The 17,079-nt window shown below is 45.7% G+C and overlaps 1 protein-coding gene across 1 annotated transcript; it reads right to left on the bottom strand.

Annotated features, from left to right (window-relative positions):
* Positions 1-10,444: 10,444 nt before the first annotated feature.
* Positions 10,445-16,998, bottom strand: LOC142907424 (zona pellucida sperm-binding protein 3-like). The gene is made up of 7 exons (XM_076056917.1): positions 16,868-16,998; positions 16,027-16,204; positions 15,520-15,655; positions 15,327-15,421; positions 14,512-14,606; positions 11,453-11,575; positions 10,445-10,623 (listed from the first exon to the last, which is right to left on the bottom strand). The coding sequence occupies exons 1-7, from the start codon at positions 16,905-16,907 to the stop codon at positions 10,493-10,495; spliced, it is 798 nt and encodes a 265-aa protein (XP_075913032.1). The 5' UTR covers positions 16,908-16,998; the 3' UTR covers positions 10,445-10,492.
* Between the last annotated feature and the right edge of the window lie 81 nt (positions 16,999-17,079).

Genomic DNA, 17,079 nt, shown 5'->3' with positions numbered 1-17,079 from the left:
TCCCATCCGTGAAGGATGTCATTCCTGACTTACAGTACCCCGGGGTTTACAAATTGAGTTGTACCTGCGTTTATTGCTATATCGCAGAGATGAAGCGACATGTCTCTGACCGAATTCGCGAGCACAAATCAGATTTAAAACACGGCAGAACGAATTCTTCTGCCGTAGCTGATCACTGTTACAACGCTGTGGGTCATCACGATATAATTTTCTCCGATACCAAGGTTCTTTGCAAACCCACGGGTTTTTATCAGAGATTTGTTCACGAGGCAATTCAGATTTACAAATTGACACAATTTCAACCGAGAAGATGGTTTCAAATTAAGCAACCATTGGAAAGATGTTCTAAATCGAACCAAATATTAAACTAATTTTCAATGGTACAGTATATTTTTTCAAGTAGTGGTACCCCAAACTTTCGCAGCTTCCCTTTTCTTCCCTTTTCACACCTCCCCCCCTCGCCGGTCTGCACATGTTCACCCTTTCTACACCGTTCATCATGCTAAGTCCGCCAATTAAATGCTAATTTTTATGCTAATTCCTTTGTCAAGGCAGCTTGATTCCTCTCACACAGCTTTAAGGTCGCGGTCTGAGCTTAGCTGTGTTCACTCCAGCTCTGTCCTCGAGACAGTCTGGTCCCTTCACCTGATGAAGGCTGCTTGTGTTGTGGCCGAAACCTCGTGATTTTTGTTTAGTTATGTTTTTACCTACGTGACTTTTTCCGAATAGAACCAAAGAGTATACCACTTCTAATTTGGTTTGCAAAGTGATCACCTTCCTACACTTATTGGCGATTGAAGCAGAAGCAGAACTTTTTGGTCATTTAGCACTCGTTGTGATGCAGTGAAAAAAATAATTCTGCAAATTAAAACAAATACAGCATACAAAGAACATATGAGGGTATGCCCCTACGTACACGATCATCGCACGTATTGTATCGTGTCGCTCAGCCACGCATCTCAATAAATCGAGGACTTACCATACATTATGTCCACATACACTGCGAACCGAAGGAGCATTGCCTCGCAACGCTCCTGTTGGCAGTGACGTTATAGCGATACTTTGCGATGTTAAATTTATGGCGACTCTTTGCATGACACTGGCATTTGATGGCCGAGGACTCTGCAGAGGTGCGTTGAATATTTCAGTTTCCACCTGGCTGAGAAGAAAGTGCCTCTGTTTGGGTTCACGTGTCGTGCTGTAATTGGGCTGTGGGCACTTACCTGCAGTGGCATAAAGGGCCCATCAGGAGCAGTACCTTGCACCGGCAGAGTGGTCGCTACGTTCTCCAACCCAATAGCAGGATGGGGCTGCGGGGTGTTCTGGGATTCCCCGAGACCCCCACCCCCTGGAACTCTCTGGAAGGGAGGCGTGGCCAGAGACGGACACACTTGGGAGGTGTATAAAAGCGGACCTCTCAACGAGTCCTGGGCCAGTCCAAGACAAAAGCCAGAAGAGCAGCTAGCCAGGACCCTGGGACCCCTAGCCCCGCTGTCTATGTAAGGGCCGGTACTCTGTGGGCCAGTGGTGAGACCCTGGGAACCCCCGGCCCGATGTCCTTGTAAGGGCCGGGTCCAAGTGGGCCAGTGGTCGGGACCTGTACCTTGGCTGGGTCGGGTCAAAATAGCCTCCCCTAGGTGACTCATAGCCGGAGGACCTGAGAGCGGTAGCCCGGTGTTAATACGTGCTAGTCCGGAGGCTGTACCTCCCCAGGTAATACATTAAAAGGGCTGAGACTGTTGCTGTTAAGCGTTTATTGAATAAACGCGTTGCCTCTACAAGTCGTCTCCGAGAACTCACTACACATGTACCAGGTGAACAAACAAATACATAAATAATGATAGAAAAAAATATGCAAGTGTGTTTTTTTTTTGCAGATGAAGTTAATTTAGTAAATCTAATCAGTCTCCATACCCCACACCACAATCCCCCGATTTTGGATAACCTTCATTGTAGAGATGGTCGAGAGGCCAAAATGTTACAAGTCATTTGGATCATGCAAATTCTTATACCCCAGCATATGCCATGACAAATAGGACTTTTTTTTATTTAAAGCTTCCGTGATTGCAGGAATTCATATTATTGGTTCTACGTGACTTTACCGAAAGAACCAAGAACATAGGACTTTAGTTCAGCTTTTTCTAAGTTGATTGAATTGATTTGTCGGATGTGGAGCCGATGAATGTTTCTGGACTGTCGGGGCTGCACATTTGAATGCTTGTCCAGCAATTTATTTGTTTAAGCTGTGGGGTGGACAGCAAACATAGTGAAGCAGAGTGGAGAACACAACGTGGGGAATAAACTGAAATGCGATGTGAAAGATAGATATTTAAAAACAGTAAGTGCAATCTTAAAATGTATTCTGGACTGAATAGGTAGTCAGTGGAGGGGCCGTAAGATGGGTGTAATATAATGACGCTTACGGGTATGAGCAAGTACTCTTACACCTGCATTCTGCACATATGTGTGTAGTGAGTTCAACTGAGTCACATACGTCCTCTTGGAGGCAACACATTTATTTAACACCAACACACGGTCACCAAAAAAATGCCTTCATGGAACCCAGCTTTCATGTGTGCTCCGCCAGGGCTCAAGTTGGTTCAGTGAAGGTCCGAGGTGGTATCTCTGGCGGCACATCTTCATCCGGGATTGCTGTTGGGCGTAGCTCCTGCATAGGCGAGGTGGTCAAGGTCCGCGATGCAGCTTGTAGCAGCGGCCAGAAAGGTCGGTCGGCTCCCGCCTGATGTGCTGCGAGGGGGAGCGGTGGCTGCATCCCTGGGGCTCTAGCTCACTGCGTATCAAGTGACGGCAGCGGCTGTGGCTCCTGTGTCTCTGTCCGCTGCGTGGCGATGGAAGACGAAATTTAGCAGTCTTTTGAAATACGTGGTCAACCAGGTTAATGTCTAACCGTGTTGTTGGCCTATTAGTTTTGCGTAACATTTTGTTTGTAAGGTTTGTTGAGGTCTCGTCTCTCATCTTGTATTTACCTCCGTGCAGTTTACCGTTCTCTATGTGCTATGTGCGTGATGTCCACCCTATTTGTTCCCTCGCTGTGTGTTTTACCCCATGTCCACCTGATGATGATCGCTTGTGTTGCATTCGAAACGTAGTGATTTTTTTAAATTTAATTTTATTTAGTTACATTTTTTTATTTGATTTCTACATATGTGACTTTACCGAAAAAAACAATGAGTATAGGAATTTGGTGTTGTTCTGGCTTGTCGACCTCGGCTCCTAGAACTGCGGGGATCGGCGGCTGCTCAAGTTGCACAGTATCTACTCCTTTCCCCTCTCTCTCCTCAAAGATCGCCGTCAGAAACCAATCAAAGGCGGAGTTATGGCGGTCCAGTCTCTTAACTATGTGTTGCTAGTCTTTTTGTCTTGGCGATACTTGTTCCCTAGTCCGTGGCGGGGCCTCCACCTCTTTCGGGAATTTAGCTATCAGCGGGTTCCGGTTCCTGATGGGTTCCAGTTCTCGGGGACCCGGGGCACTTAGGGATGACACCTCTTCCTCTATGGGAGCTCCCCTCCGGATCTTTATTGGGGATACGCTAGACTGAATCTCACCACTGCCACCATTTTTTTTTTAAAAAGTAGAACCTTTATTTCTATTGAAACGTATTTAGTGCCGAGTGTAATAACCGCCACACTCGTAATTACTATGACTATCTTCAGCCCCGATGGTTTCCACCAAATTGTTTAATGAACAGTCAGTCCCAATGATTTTCTTTCAGTTGTTTCTCGAACAGTCAGTCCCGACGGTTCAATTTAGTTGTTCTCGAACAGCCGGCCCCAATGTCGTCCACCTTGGCCGTCGATTAGTCCCTGAACAAGTGCCCCGTCGGCAGGCATCGCTCCTCCTCATATACTTGCTCAGCCCCGCCCCTATCGGACAATGGCCCCTCCACTCGACTGCAACACGTATATTCTTTACTGAATGAGTACAGTGCCTTCCGGCCACCTGTTCCCAATTATCTTAACGTGTGCTTTCTAGCACTTTCTTTGTAAAGTCTTCTACACATCGATAGGTGTGTGTACACATACCCATGTATGTGGACGTGGATAGGTTTATGTATGCGTGTGTATTTTTGGATAAGTGCACGTGTGTGTGCGTGTGAGTATATGCATATATTGTGAGCGTTGTCTACGTAGAGGAGCAGGGTGGTGGAGGGCAGTGGTAACATCTCGTGTGGCCTCACAGCAAGAAGGGGCCTGGGTTCGATTCCCGAATCGTCACACGCAGGGATGGGTGGTCAGCACCACGCCCGGCCGCCTTTGTCTCCCCATTGACGAAGTTTACACAGCACTTGAGGCTAAGTAGATCTAGGGGACGGCTAGGACCGGTTAATACAATCGTGCTAACTGCCCAGGCTATGGTGCAGTTACACAACGAAAACGCAACAAGCAAAAAGTGACAGAATAAGAGCATAGGTAAGGCACCAGAGTTTTATTACAAGTTTAGCAATGCAAATGTGCAGATCAGAAGTTCGTTTCCAATTCCCTTGAAGAAGTTGTGCAACGCCTCTTCGAAACAAACAAAGCCACCGTGGAACTTACTGCGACAGCCATCACCAGTGCAGCCACTCCCAGAACAAGGACTGGAACAGCACTTACCACATAACCACAGGAGATGTGAAGAGAAAGGGAGCGAGTGACTGAATCCATTAAACTACGGCTTCCACGTATCGTGTAGGTCATGGGGGGCATTTTCCTTGCCTTCTATTTCGTAAACGGGTGCAACAGGGTGTATTCAAAAAGGTTGCTCACCACCAAGGTTAGCCATTGCCAGGAATATACCTCTGGTGGCTGGGTTTGGAGCTCGGCATGGAAACCACTGCATTCCCAAATGTAACTTCCCAAAGCAGGGGAATGCCGAGAGTTGGGAGAAATAATTGGTTAAGCGTGTTCCTCTGCAGGGGTTCACCCTGGCTACACGTAATAGACCACTAGGTATACAGTCACTGTGGACGGTCTCATCACTCGCGAGCTGTAAAGATGGCAAAAACCCTCCTCCAAACTCCGCTACACACAGGATCGACGCTATGGGAAAACAGGACACTGAAATTGGGGGCTAAGTCATACTATGGACTGCACTTGTTCATCGATTATCTGGCGCGTGATTATCTGCCGGTCCTGGGCCTTTCTGGCGAAACCGGCATGCAATTGAGAAATCACCAGAAAACGTCTCCAAAGGCTCTACCAGTCTGGCGATCGGCACCAATTGCGTGACAAAAAAGTAGCTACGCTTGATTTCAGTGTCAAATATTATCATACAGTACTTTATACACGACATACATACAACCTAAACAATTTAAAACACTGCACGTATATACATTTTTCATTAGTAATAACTGAAGCAATACAAACAGGAAATATATATATATGTATATATGCAGTGCGATCCGGAGAGAGTGCGTGTATTTACTGGAGTCCAGCGATCGTAAAATGCGATTGAAACAAGAGCATAGTACGTATATTACCCTATTCAGTCTTCGAGATTGCAGTGGTATGATAAAGTAAATACAGTAATTGTTTGCAGTCGGATATTTATTTTTGTCTGCTTGCATGTTTACTGATGTTAATATCAGTTTTTTTTTTACACAAAAAATCCACACACCAATAAACATGCCATACACAAATTTGCCAATTGGATTTGTTAAATAACTACGTGAAAATCGGGCGCACCCTTCTCCGTTAAGCCACCGGATATTCTATTGTAGTTGGGACTCTGGGCTGGAAAGGGTTTATGACCTCTTTCATGCAAACGGGAGGGTGGTCTTTTAAAAGCTTGCAGACGCTCTAATATCCGCACTCAATTTCAGAGACCTTCAGATTAGAGAAGCCATAAATAAATCCATTGATAAGAAGAGGGGGGCTTTAGTTTATCCAATCATTCACTGTTAAGCACTAAAGGGTTAAATATAGACATTTCGAGACATTATCTCAATGGAGGAGGGGTTTCTGTCATTAGGTTTGGGTCCAAGAAACTGTGGGACATTTGTGCCCTATGAGATTATACCGCAGAGATATGGACAGATCTGGCGAGCCGCAAGAGTTGGTCCAAGAGCTCTGTCACTTAAAGACTCATTTAGTTTAAATTCACACGAGCATACTTGACGAATGAGGGAAAAAAATAATTCAGGGAGGACTCACCAGGCTGTCCAAGGTGCCCTGGTCACGGAAGAAACATATCCTCAGGCCTTCTGGCTCTGCATAGATTTTGCAAAAATCCACCATGAGATCACAAGCTTTTTTTTAATGATCTATGTGGCACAAACATCTCCTCGTCCATAGGAGACACTTTGGGGGGTCTAAACGTGGCACGGTAACGAGACCTCAACATTCCCTGCTCCAGACTTTCACATCATAGCACGAAAGACTACATTGGGCAACTGGAAGGCTCACGCCCCCCCCCTCCCCCCCCCGTTCATGCATTTATGATTCTGCAGTCTCTCCAGTGTTGCCGCTTGTTCGAAGTGGATAGACTTGCAAATAGAAACATCACCCCTCGCACTTTCCTATTTTATCGCCAGCCAGCCCAGGCCTCCCAGCATTCTCGAGCTGGCTTCTCATTATTGCTGAGGACGTCGAATTTAATCCAGGCCCCGTTTTTCCATTGTGGCGGCTGCGGCAAGTACGTCAATGCAAATTCTATCCAATGCAACGGTTGTAAAGCTTCGTACCACAAACGCTGCACTACTTTAGCCCGCATCCCCAGTTCAAATTCCGGCTTGTTCTGCAAATATTGTATATCATCCACTTCAACAACTCCACCTTGCACAACCACACTAGCACCACCACCTGAACCACAACAAAACGTCCACAACAAAAACGACCTAAAAATCCATCAACTAAACATTAACGGCATCAACAACAAATCTCTTGAAATCAGCATCTTCCTACAACAAAATTCCATTAATATAAACCTCCATCCAAGAAACAAAATTAAAATCCACTTCTTGCCCGCCCAAATTTCAAAATTTCACTTTCCTCGGTCGAGACTGACCAACAGCTGGTGGCGGTCTAGCTTTCCTCATCCATAACTGCATTCAATTTGAAGAAATTGAAATCCCAATGCCTCCTTCTGATATCACCACAGGAGTCCTAATCATCCGTATCAAATCCCATCTGGCCCACTCACTATAATCAATATCTACATCCCACCGACCAGTTCCTGTCCTCGCAACTATCAGTTCAATATAAATCGACTTTTACCAAACAACGACTCAATTGTTATTGGGGATTTCAACGCCCACAACAAACTTTGGCACTCTTCCCTTTCAGATGCACGTGGCAACCTTATTGCCGATATCTTGAACGGCTCTCTCTATGTCTATGGGGTACTCAATGAAAAGAACCAAATTAGAGTTCCATCATTAAAAAAAAAAAGAAATCAGCCCGTCAAAAATCCGTCAAATCAAGGAAATACCTCTAAACGACGCCCCCCCCCCCCTACAATTTAAATTTGAAGAGGTGAAACGAGCTATCAAAAAAGCCAAATATTATTCCACATTTGGCCCCGATGGCATACCTATGCCCCACCTCAAACACCTTGGCATAAGGTTTCTCGCCTCTACCATTAACGCCTCACTCCAGTGCAACCTCATTCCAGGCCATCTGGAAATAATCGACAATCATCCCACTTCCAAAACCCGGCAAACACCAAAATCAAGCAAAATCCTACAGGCCGATTTCCCTACTTTGCCCATCAATCAAGATTTTAGAGGCCCTCATCCTTCCAGTCATCACCACCAACTTGCCATCTCATCAACATGGCTTTCTCCCTGCACACTCAACAACAGCTCTTCTCAACCTCACCACTCAAATTGCAAACGGTTTCAATGAGAAAAAGCCACCATTCTGCACTATCGTCGCTTCCTTTGACCTTCCAAAGGCTTTCGACACCGTTAACCACCTCACGCTCATCAACATCATCTAGGGTTCTCTGCTACCATTAGGCCTTGCTTGCTGGCTTGCCAATTACCTAAGGGGCCACCAATCACACACTCTTGCGTGATATTTAATTATCGTCACGAAACATCCATGCAGGAGTACCACAAGGTTCCATAATATCCCTAACGCTGTTCAACACCTACCTCCACGATCCACGAACTCCTCCAAAAGGAGTACAAGTAGTCAGATATTCCGACGACACAGTTTACACTTGTAATCAAAATATACCCAAAACGGTAAACTCCATCAACTCCTATTCTTGGTACTTTCGGCAAAGTCACGTAGAAGGGAAACAATAAAAAAAAAATAAACCAATACAATTCTCACGACGTTTCGACTGCAACACAAGCAATAAAGTGTGAAAACCAAAAGAAAATTTAAAAAAGTGCGTTTTTTTTTTACGTTAGCACAACGGATAGCGATTTGACAATTTGTTCAGATGGACGAGTCCATATATCCATATATGTTCGGAAAAGAGGGGGGGGGGGGAGACGAAAGCTAATGGACGTGGTCTGAAAGCCACCTTAAGCGTGATCAATCAATTAAGACCCGAAATGGTGTATCAAATCCTTCCAATGATTGCTACGCCAGAATCCATATTCTCGGTTGAAATCGTCTGTGTTTGTATATGTGGATAGCCTCATGAAATAATCTCTCATGGTAGCCAGATGGCTTGGAAAGAACCTGTCTTGGAGAAACCAATGTCACTATTTTATTGTTTCCCTTCTACGTGACTTTACCGAAAGAACCAAGAATATGAATCCCTCCGGTCACGAAAGATTTAAATCAAAATCCATCAACTCCTAGCAAAACGGCTCGGCACTTTCCTAGCCAATTAATCGCTTCAACTTTCAACATCCAAATCAAGTCACCCTTTTCACACCTGATCCTCATCAAGCCAACTTACATCCCAACGTCATTATAAACCAACACCTCCCACTATCGAAACCTCCCAAAATTCTAGGTGTAACCTTTGACACCATGTTCAGCTTTGCTCAACACGGCAGAAACGTCCATGCAAAAGTTACCAAACGAAATGACATCTTACGAGCTATAGCCAGCACATCTTGGGGTCAACAAAATGAAACGTTACTCCTAACCTACACAGCCATTGGACGTCCCATCATCAATTTTGCCAGTTCCAGTTGGTGTCCAAAACCTCTCCTCTGCAGGTTACCAAAAGCTACAAACCGCCCAAAACCCCAGGCACTTCACCTAGCCACAGGATGCCACATCATGGCGGCCATTAATCTCCACCAAGAAACCAAAGTTCTGATTCAAAAGCACTGCAAGCTTCTCACCGATCAATATCTGGATTCATACCACTCTACAACGCATCCTTGCAACCTGCTAGGAAAACGAAACGCCTTGCATTCTTTCAGCTCTGCCAAAGTGCAATCTATTTTAAACGCTCCACCACCAAATCAAATTTGAACCACTTGCACACCGCTGCCACCATGCACTGCCTAAACACCTACAAGCCCCCAATTTTGTGTGAGGGGGTTGGCCCCCCACCCATAGGAGACCACGAAAAATCCCTGACCCGGGCAACTCGCACAAAACTGGCTCGACTATGTTCAGGTTACTGCTCCATGCGCTAGCCAATCACCAAAATGGAATCGACCCAAACTGCTGCCCTTTGTGCCAAGCAACGCCAGAAAACGTCTCCAATTTTCTCAGTTGCCCAAAACGCGGACCAAAAATGTAATGGATTGATCTGTGGCTAAACCCTTTCGAAGTGGCTACGCCACCTATAAACAGAAAGTGCGAAGAAAGAAACAGCACATGCAGTCCTTGAACATTTGAGTTCTAAGCGTAAGGAAAAGGAGAGGTTCTAGGCCAGGTGGTCCCCTCTTATACAGAGCCCGATACGAGCTGGCCGGATTGGGGGAGCCAGGGACCGAAGAGGGGTCTAGCCCCTCAGTGGTAAATCAGGAGCACAAACGGAATGGTGTACGGATAGTATAATATGCCCATCAGCTACATGCTTTGATTTTAGGGGCCTCATTTGCCCACCCCCCTTCCACTCTTCCTTCTCCGCCCTCAGTCTCCCACATTCGGTTCGCTACATTTCCCCTCACACCCTCCATTTGAAATGCCCATCTACCCCCATGCCCCCCTCCTATTTTTTTGCACGGTTGTTGTACCTTACACATTGCCCGTCTTTGTAATGTACCAACAATGCCCAATTACTGCAACCGTTGTAAACTTCAGGCGCCATTTTATAGCAGAGTAAAGTGGCATAAGAATGCATTTCTTACGTGAAATTGGTCAACTGCTCCATTGTACATGGCAAAGAAAGACTGCCAGTTAGGACAATTGGGAAGGTTTAAAAAAAATTGTCCATACTTAGGTACATCCCACTAGTCCTGGCACGCATGAATTGGAGACCACCTAATCGTTTCCATACTCACCCTCATGAACTGCGGTATGGCGTAGTTACACGAAGTGCTCGCAACACCAAGCAAAGACCCCACAAGACCAGAAGCAGTAATGCACCAGAGTTTTATTATCATATGTTAAGCAAAGCAACTGAAGATTAGAAGCTCGTTTCTAATCCCTTTGAAGGAGTCGCGTGATGCCTCTTCGAAACAAACAAAGCCACCGTGGCGCTTGCCGCGACAGCCATCACCAGCGCAGCCACTCCCAGACCAAGGATGGGAGCAGCACCTGTAAAACACCAATTGAGAGAAAGGGCTGGTGGCTAACTGCGGAGCTGTTAAGCTAGGGTTTCCACATGCCGGAGGTTGTGGGGGAATTTGACCTGTCCAAGTATTTGTCAAGGTGTGAAAGGCGTGCCGTTCAAATATGTCACTCACCAAGGGTTGGCCATTTTACACTGGTGGATGGGTTGAGTTCAGCATGGTCACACATCTTAGCTCATTTAAAAAACAGCTTGCTATCTTAAATATGTTTACAGCTGACGTCCAAAGGACATTTAAGGAGGATCATGGCAATATCTGTTAGGCACTGCTGTAATATCCGTGTTTTGTACCTCGAAAAACAAAATTGCTTCCTCCCCAAATTGCATAAAGTTCCGTATAGAGATTAAGTATTACAGACTGCTAATCCAAGAGGTCAACCAGAGAGTCATTGCCTCATGGACGTCCTGGTATAGCCTTAATTGAATCAGCTGGTATGTAAAAAAGGTTTTATCCTTTCTGGCAATAAAACAGGTGGTCATATATTTACACCAAATAGATACCTTTTACAAGGAATTAAGTCTGGATTAACCACACGTACTTTTGGTGAACAGTCTTTTTACATAAAGGTATCATCTTTGAAACGAATTGGTCTACAGAGACAACCTTCATGGCCTAGTCCGAGTCAAACCAGAAAACCGCAAAAGGCGAACAGTACAAAGACAATCCATGCATCAGAGCATTTAGATCTCTGGGTGAGCAGATACATCACCTTCATGCCAGCATCAAAGTATGAAAACTAATTGCTTTTACCCCGAGACTGGAAAAGTGCCATGAAAAAAATCTGGTAGCTTTACCTTTGGATGCAGAAACCCGTGGCTGCTGCTGTTTTGCAGGGCTGCTTGGCTCAGCATTATCTGAGAAGGGCTTGGCAATCACGATGGGGCCCAGCATCACATCTTCAACCGCATACGACGGTCCTGAGTAAGAGAACCACATTGGTCATGTGGCGAATGCCCAGGCTTTAGAGCTTGGTTTTTTTGTAGTCCATATTACTAGTGATTTTGCCCATTTCTTTTTCTCATGATTTAATCGGCTTATAGCACTGGGGCACATAAATGGTCAGTCACAACTGCTGCTGAAAGTTGTGAAACTAGAATTACTTTGTGGCAATTTAAAGCATACGTTTCCACAGATGGCTGGAGGAAGGGGGGAAAGAGGTGCCAGGCCTTGATGCGATTTAGGAAATTACTTGAAAAATAAATTCGAAGGCACACCGAACAAACGGTCAGAACGGCTGGCCGAAAAATCAAAGGAATTCCAGTCCATGAGAAGACGAGCCGAGGTGGGAGAAATTCGGATATAATTAAGAAGCCAAATAAGAAAATCAGTCTTGCAACGGCAAGCTCTCGTGTATGGTCCGCGAAATCAACCATGGATGTGGAGTCTCGCAGAAGAGGGGCGACGTGTTGCCAAGTGCGGCTCTGACAGAGTATTGCTGAATGTTTTATTTTACTTTCATCGTGATGTTGAGTTGCAGACTGCCACCAGTTGTATTGGCACCAAGTTCAAAGAGTTGCGAGAAGCTAAGATGGCGTGCAAATACATGTTTAGAAGTCTGAAAATTCAGCGAGGAGCTGTGAATAGCAGCCGACAGCGGCAGGAACCCTCCTGAAGGAAGGGTAGTCGCGCTAGCCAGCTGCTACTTCGGAGGACCAGCAACGCAGCAGCTAATGATTAACCACGCGCGTGCGGACTCGCAAACCCGAGCAAACTCCAGCAAAGGTCGCGTCTACAAGGATCAACAGGGTCTGGTGCCAAGGAGGGGGGGGGGGGGGGGTGAAGCTTTGCAGCCATTGGATGAGCTGCGAGTGCCGACGTCATCATCACGCACATTGACGCAGCCCGAGGCAGACCCCAATCATCCCTGCCAGCACGGGCACCGATGACAGCATGAGCATCGTGGCGACTCAACCACCAGGCAGTTGAGAGACTGACAAACAGCAGGCGAGGGCGCCGTGTGTGACACGCCGAACAGAGGCATTTTCGGTAGAAAGAATGCCACAACCTCGGAAGCCGCCAACTCAGTTGGCAAGACGCGCATAATGGGACGAAGATTGTTACAAAAAGTTCTGCGTTTCAAAGAGGGTTGCCATGCCAAGGTGGCACGTTAAGGATTTTCCGATCGTGGAGAGCATTGTTCCGTCGCTTGCGTTACACGAATACGGTCGTTTAAAAGTAATTTTAGTCATTCGTTTTGTTAATTGCATAACCTTACCAATTAATTAATTGCTGACGCTAAATATATACAAGCATCTATGTTACGAATTTACCACTCATTGGAATACTATGGCGTTGAGATTCTTCTTTTTGATGCCCCATTATCCAATTGCTAAGTATCTGATAGCCAAACAGGCACACATATCCGCACTACTGTTTCAGGGCATTTCGTTAAGTGCACAATCTTACCAATGAATTCATTGACGTTTACTTTTGCCCTTGGGCACATGTTCTTTAGCACGTTCCGTATGAATAGTCATTGTTACAGACATCTATTATCGCGCTGCTCCGAGGAGTTGTTCAATTGTTCTGTTGCTCAGTATTAACAAACGTAACCATGATGGTTAATTGTACGGATGAGTAGGCCATTTTCAGGAGTACCGTGTTGACAATTCCGATAAGGGTGTTCGCATATTAAAGTGTTCTTAGATATTACGGTTGCTTAGCACAGAAGAGTGAGTGGTTCCTAAGTGCATGCATAGTAATCTTAATTAGACCGTGGTGAGATCTGAATTCTGGGACCTCACAGAATTACTCAAACACAATCAGTTAAAGCGAGAATCATTGTACTGGCAATATTTGGTAATACAGACCATGAATTGACATAATTTCATTACTTTAAAAAAAAATTTCTCAAGAATATATACAGCAGCGTTCATTTGGAGTGTAGGAGGGGCATTGGCACATCCTAATGCGGCTCCAGAGGAAGTGTTAAGTACTTGCAGTTTGCAAAGAATCCTACGCGGGAAAGCTTAATGTTAAAAGCCTTTGTATGCAAGCTCTCAAATTCAGACGCAAGAAAATTACATTAATGTCCTTTCATAAAGCATCATCGTTTTGCAAAAATAAAGTCATCCTACTAGGGAAATCCCCACAAATCATATGCCACGCAATTTGCAGTACAGGCGACCCGTAAATGCCGTAGCTTTATATAGTTTGAGCAATCATGCACAATTGCTTTGTATACCAATTTAGCCATTACCGGGGCTTGCGTCAGCCTTCCATGGGTATATTTTTTCCCACATTTCCTGCATCATCAGCCAATAGAAATGCAGAGCGGACGACAGATGCGAGGCAGGCAGTGACACTTCAACCTTTGCCGTGTAAGCATCTTGCCTATTACATTGTTGGGGCAAGTGCCGTTAGACAGAATTGGACTTGGCCATGTTGGTTTCACTTGGGGCGACATTTTACACATTGCACCAAGTATTCATTTAACAAGGCTTAAATAGACCTTGGGGAGGCCCAAGACCAGTTCGGAGCAGCATTACCTGGTGTTGGGGCGGGGGGAGGGAGAAGCAGAAATTGATTTCTGGTTGGAGAGTTTTTAGCATTGTACTACTACTTCATCCGCGCATGCAATTGCTTTATATTGCAAGGACAGTATTTACCTGCCATTTATTGTATGGGAATGTTTTTACAATGTCAATTTAGTTTACTTGGCACATTATAGTACTTATTTCAATGGTGATGCCTCCATTTTTAATGGCCACATACCTAACACCATTATTTAGGCAAGGCTTACATAGTGAAAGTCAGTTTGGCTTTAAATGACACTTTCCATGAACTAAACTCCCTTGATATTCAAGGGTCTTCTGTACAAGACTAAATGGCCGATTACAACGGTTGTACTCACCAGTCACTGCTGCCACATCCCTGCGCCTTCTTCCACTGGGGCACGTGGACTCGCAGCAGCTGCACACCGAGTCCGAGCCATCAGCAGAGACCCACCTGCATTGCACACAAACGGCGTCTGTAGTTGCACAGGCAATGCTCACGCGTATCTGTTCACATTTGAGGAAAGTGCCAATCGAGCATCTGTTTAGGGCAAGCAACGTACAGTGGTGTACCATTTGTCCAGCACCACGTTCGACCAGACCGATGGCGACAATACCATACTCGATGGGAGCAGTGGCCAGGAATCCAACTGTGGGCGGAGTTTTGTTAAACTGTATGGACAGCACCCGACCTGTAAAGTCAGAGCCTTCAAGGAAAAGTATTGCAAGTATCTGTAGCATCAAGGGGCAGCCTGTGGCCAGCCCAAGTGATTAGCATGAGAAAAATCTACGAAGGCAGATCTCAGATGATGCTCCTGACATTAGCCACGAGTGAGATTTGAACTCTGTCTACCAGGCTCCGAGATTTTTAAAAACGAGCTCAAACAAATTACGGACATCGCATGCAGGCTTCTGCACTTGTTGCTGAACTCAAGACAAGTGCAGGCTATGACCAATAGCCACCTGAATACATCTAAACAAGAGCAGACCCGCGGGACTACACAGGAATTGTTGTGATACCAGTTGCAGCTAGAAACCCAAGTCAGGTCTAGGGGATCCTAGTTAAGCACACATGCATGCAATATGGTAGTCTACATGCAAGGCATGGATTGAGCTATTGTATGGGAGACGCTAAAAAAACAGATTTCTTGGCAATGCAAGGAAGCAGACCAACCTGTATGCAGCCGAGGGGCTGTAGGTGCAAGCTTTATTGACAGCCGTTGGAGATGTTGCAACATCTGCAACCTTCAGCTGGCAGAAGACAAAAACCTGGACCGAGAAGAGGAAGATGGGTTCTCACTCAACCACACTGCCTACCACGTGGTTGAAACGTGGTTTCTGTAGAAGCCTGCATGACGGTGGATCACCTGATCGCCATTGTTGGTCAACGTCGCAAGGAAGCGGAAGGAATCTATGAAGAAGCGAAGGACGTTGTCACTTTGCCGGAGCAGGAACCCAGAAGTAAGGTGAGCATCATACGAGACTTTGCCATCCACCAGACACCTGCACAGACACCGTAGACGTATGACACGTGGCTTTACATAGGGCAGGCTAGCAGAAAGCCAGCGCTAGGAGATGTCATACTCCTCTTCCACTGTATAATGCTGCACCGAGCCCCACCGCTTCAGGGGCTCCTCCCACCCACAAACCAAAGCAGTCAATGACGCACAATACAACATCTCTGATCAGTAGTGTATTGACCGACACCATGACAAAAAGCATTCACCATATACCTGGGCAGGCTTAACCATCAGCAAGATTCAGCAACATTCCAAGGTCAGGCTCTGTTGTATGCTCAAGCAGTGGAATGCCACCTTTCCGACAAGGAGCATAAACATTCAGACAGGATTAGGAGAGAGAGAGAGAAATCTCACCCAGAGTTAGAAATTATTTGGTAGCTGAGGGGAGAGTTCCTGTCTGGAACCGGGGTTGCAAAGCAGCTGACCACGAAGATCCTGAGTGGAACGTGGTTCACCGTCTGCACGCTCGCCTCGACATTCAGAGTCTGGCCCAGCTGGTATACGGTGGAAGGTCGCGCCACACTCCAGTCGTCTAAATAAAAACAAACAATTAGACACTATCAAAACACAATTACCAAGGCCGAGTGCAGACTCAAAGCGCAGCTAGGAAAGTGCTTGCTCACGCCACTGCTTGTGGAAGAATCCCAGATAAATCATGGGATCTTCTGTCAGTACCAAAATGAGAATAGGTTTACCTTTTTTTGGCAACAGGTGTTAAGATGTCAAAACACCAAACTGAAACCTTTAACGAGGAATGATGTCTGCATTAACCACAAAATGTGGTCATAATGGAAATAGAATACTCTTATAATATATGCATTAACTTATAAACCGATTGCTCGAAAAAAAGCTCTGGTTTGCACCGGAGTCTCTAGGCTCAAAAGAAAGCCGTCTGGTGTGGACCAGTTTTAAAGGCAATGCATTTATTATTTGAATTCTGACCACAAGCATTGTGTTTAAATGCAGACAAGATTCCTTGCAAAACGTTTCAGTTTGGCGTTTTAACATCTTAACACCTGTTTTGTTGGCAGAAAAGAGAAACCTATTCTTAAACCTCAAAGTTTTAGGGACCTCGGTCATATATCGGACCTATTCTTTAATACAAAGCAAACATCTTGAAGGGTTTATAATCTAAACTGCCATCCTTTGTAGCAGCCATGTGCAGAATAGGCAAAGTCCTAACATCACCACTGACCGGTCATGAGCCTCAGCGTGAAGCTCAGCTGCTGCTGCATAACCTTGGCGCTGCTGAAGGGGATCCATGTGGGTTTGATGGCATTGCTGGACACGTTTCCCTTCCTGCAGCGAGGAGAAGATCAGGCATACATTCTCTACAACGAGCAGAGGTGGGTGATTCTCAATAGCACTAATTGTGACCAGATTATTGTGGCAATGCCGTTAACATCT

Source organism: Petromyzon marinus, chromosome 79, assembly GCF_048934315.1.
Source record: "Petromyzon marinus isolate PM22_M1 ecotype Great Lakes invasive population chromosome 79, UKy_Petmar_22M1.pri1.0, whole genome shotgun sequence".
Taxonomy (NCBI): Eukaryota; Metazoa; Chordata; class Hyperoartia; order Petromyzontiformes; family Petromyzontidae; genus Petromyzon; species Petromyzon marinus.
Note: the sequence above shows the minus strand (reverse complement) of the source record. Positions and strands in the feature narration are given on the sequence as shown.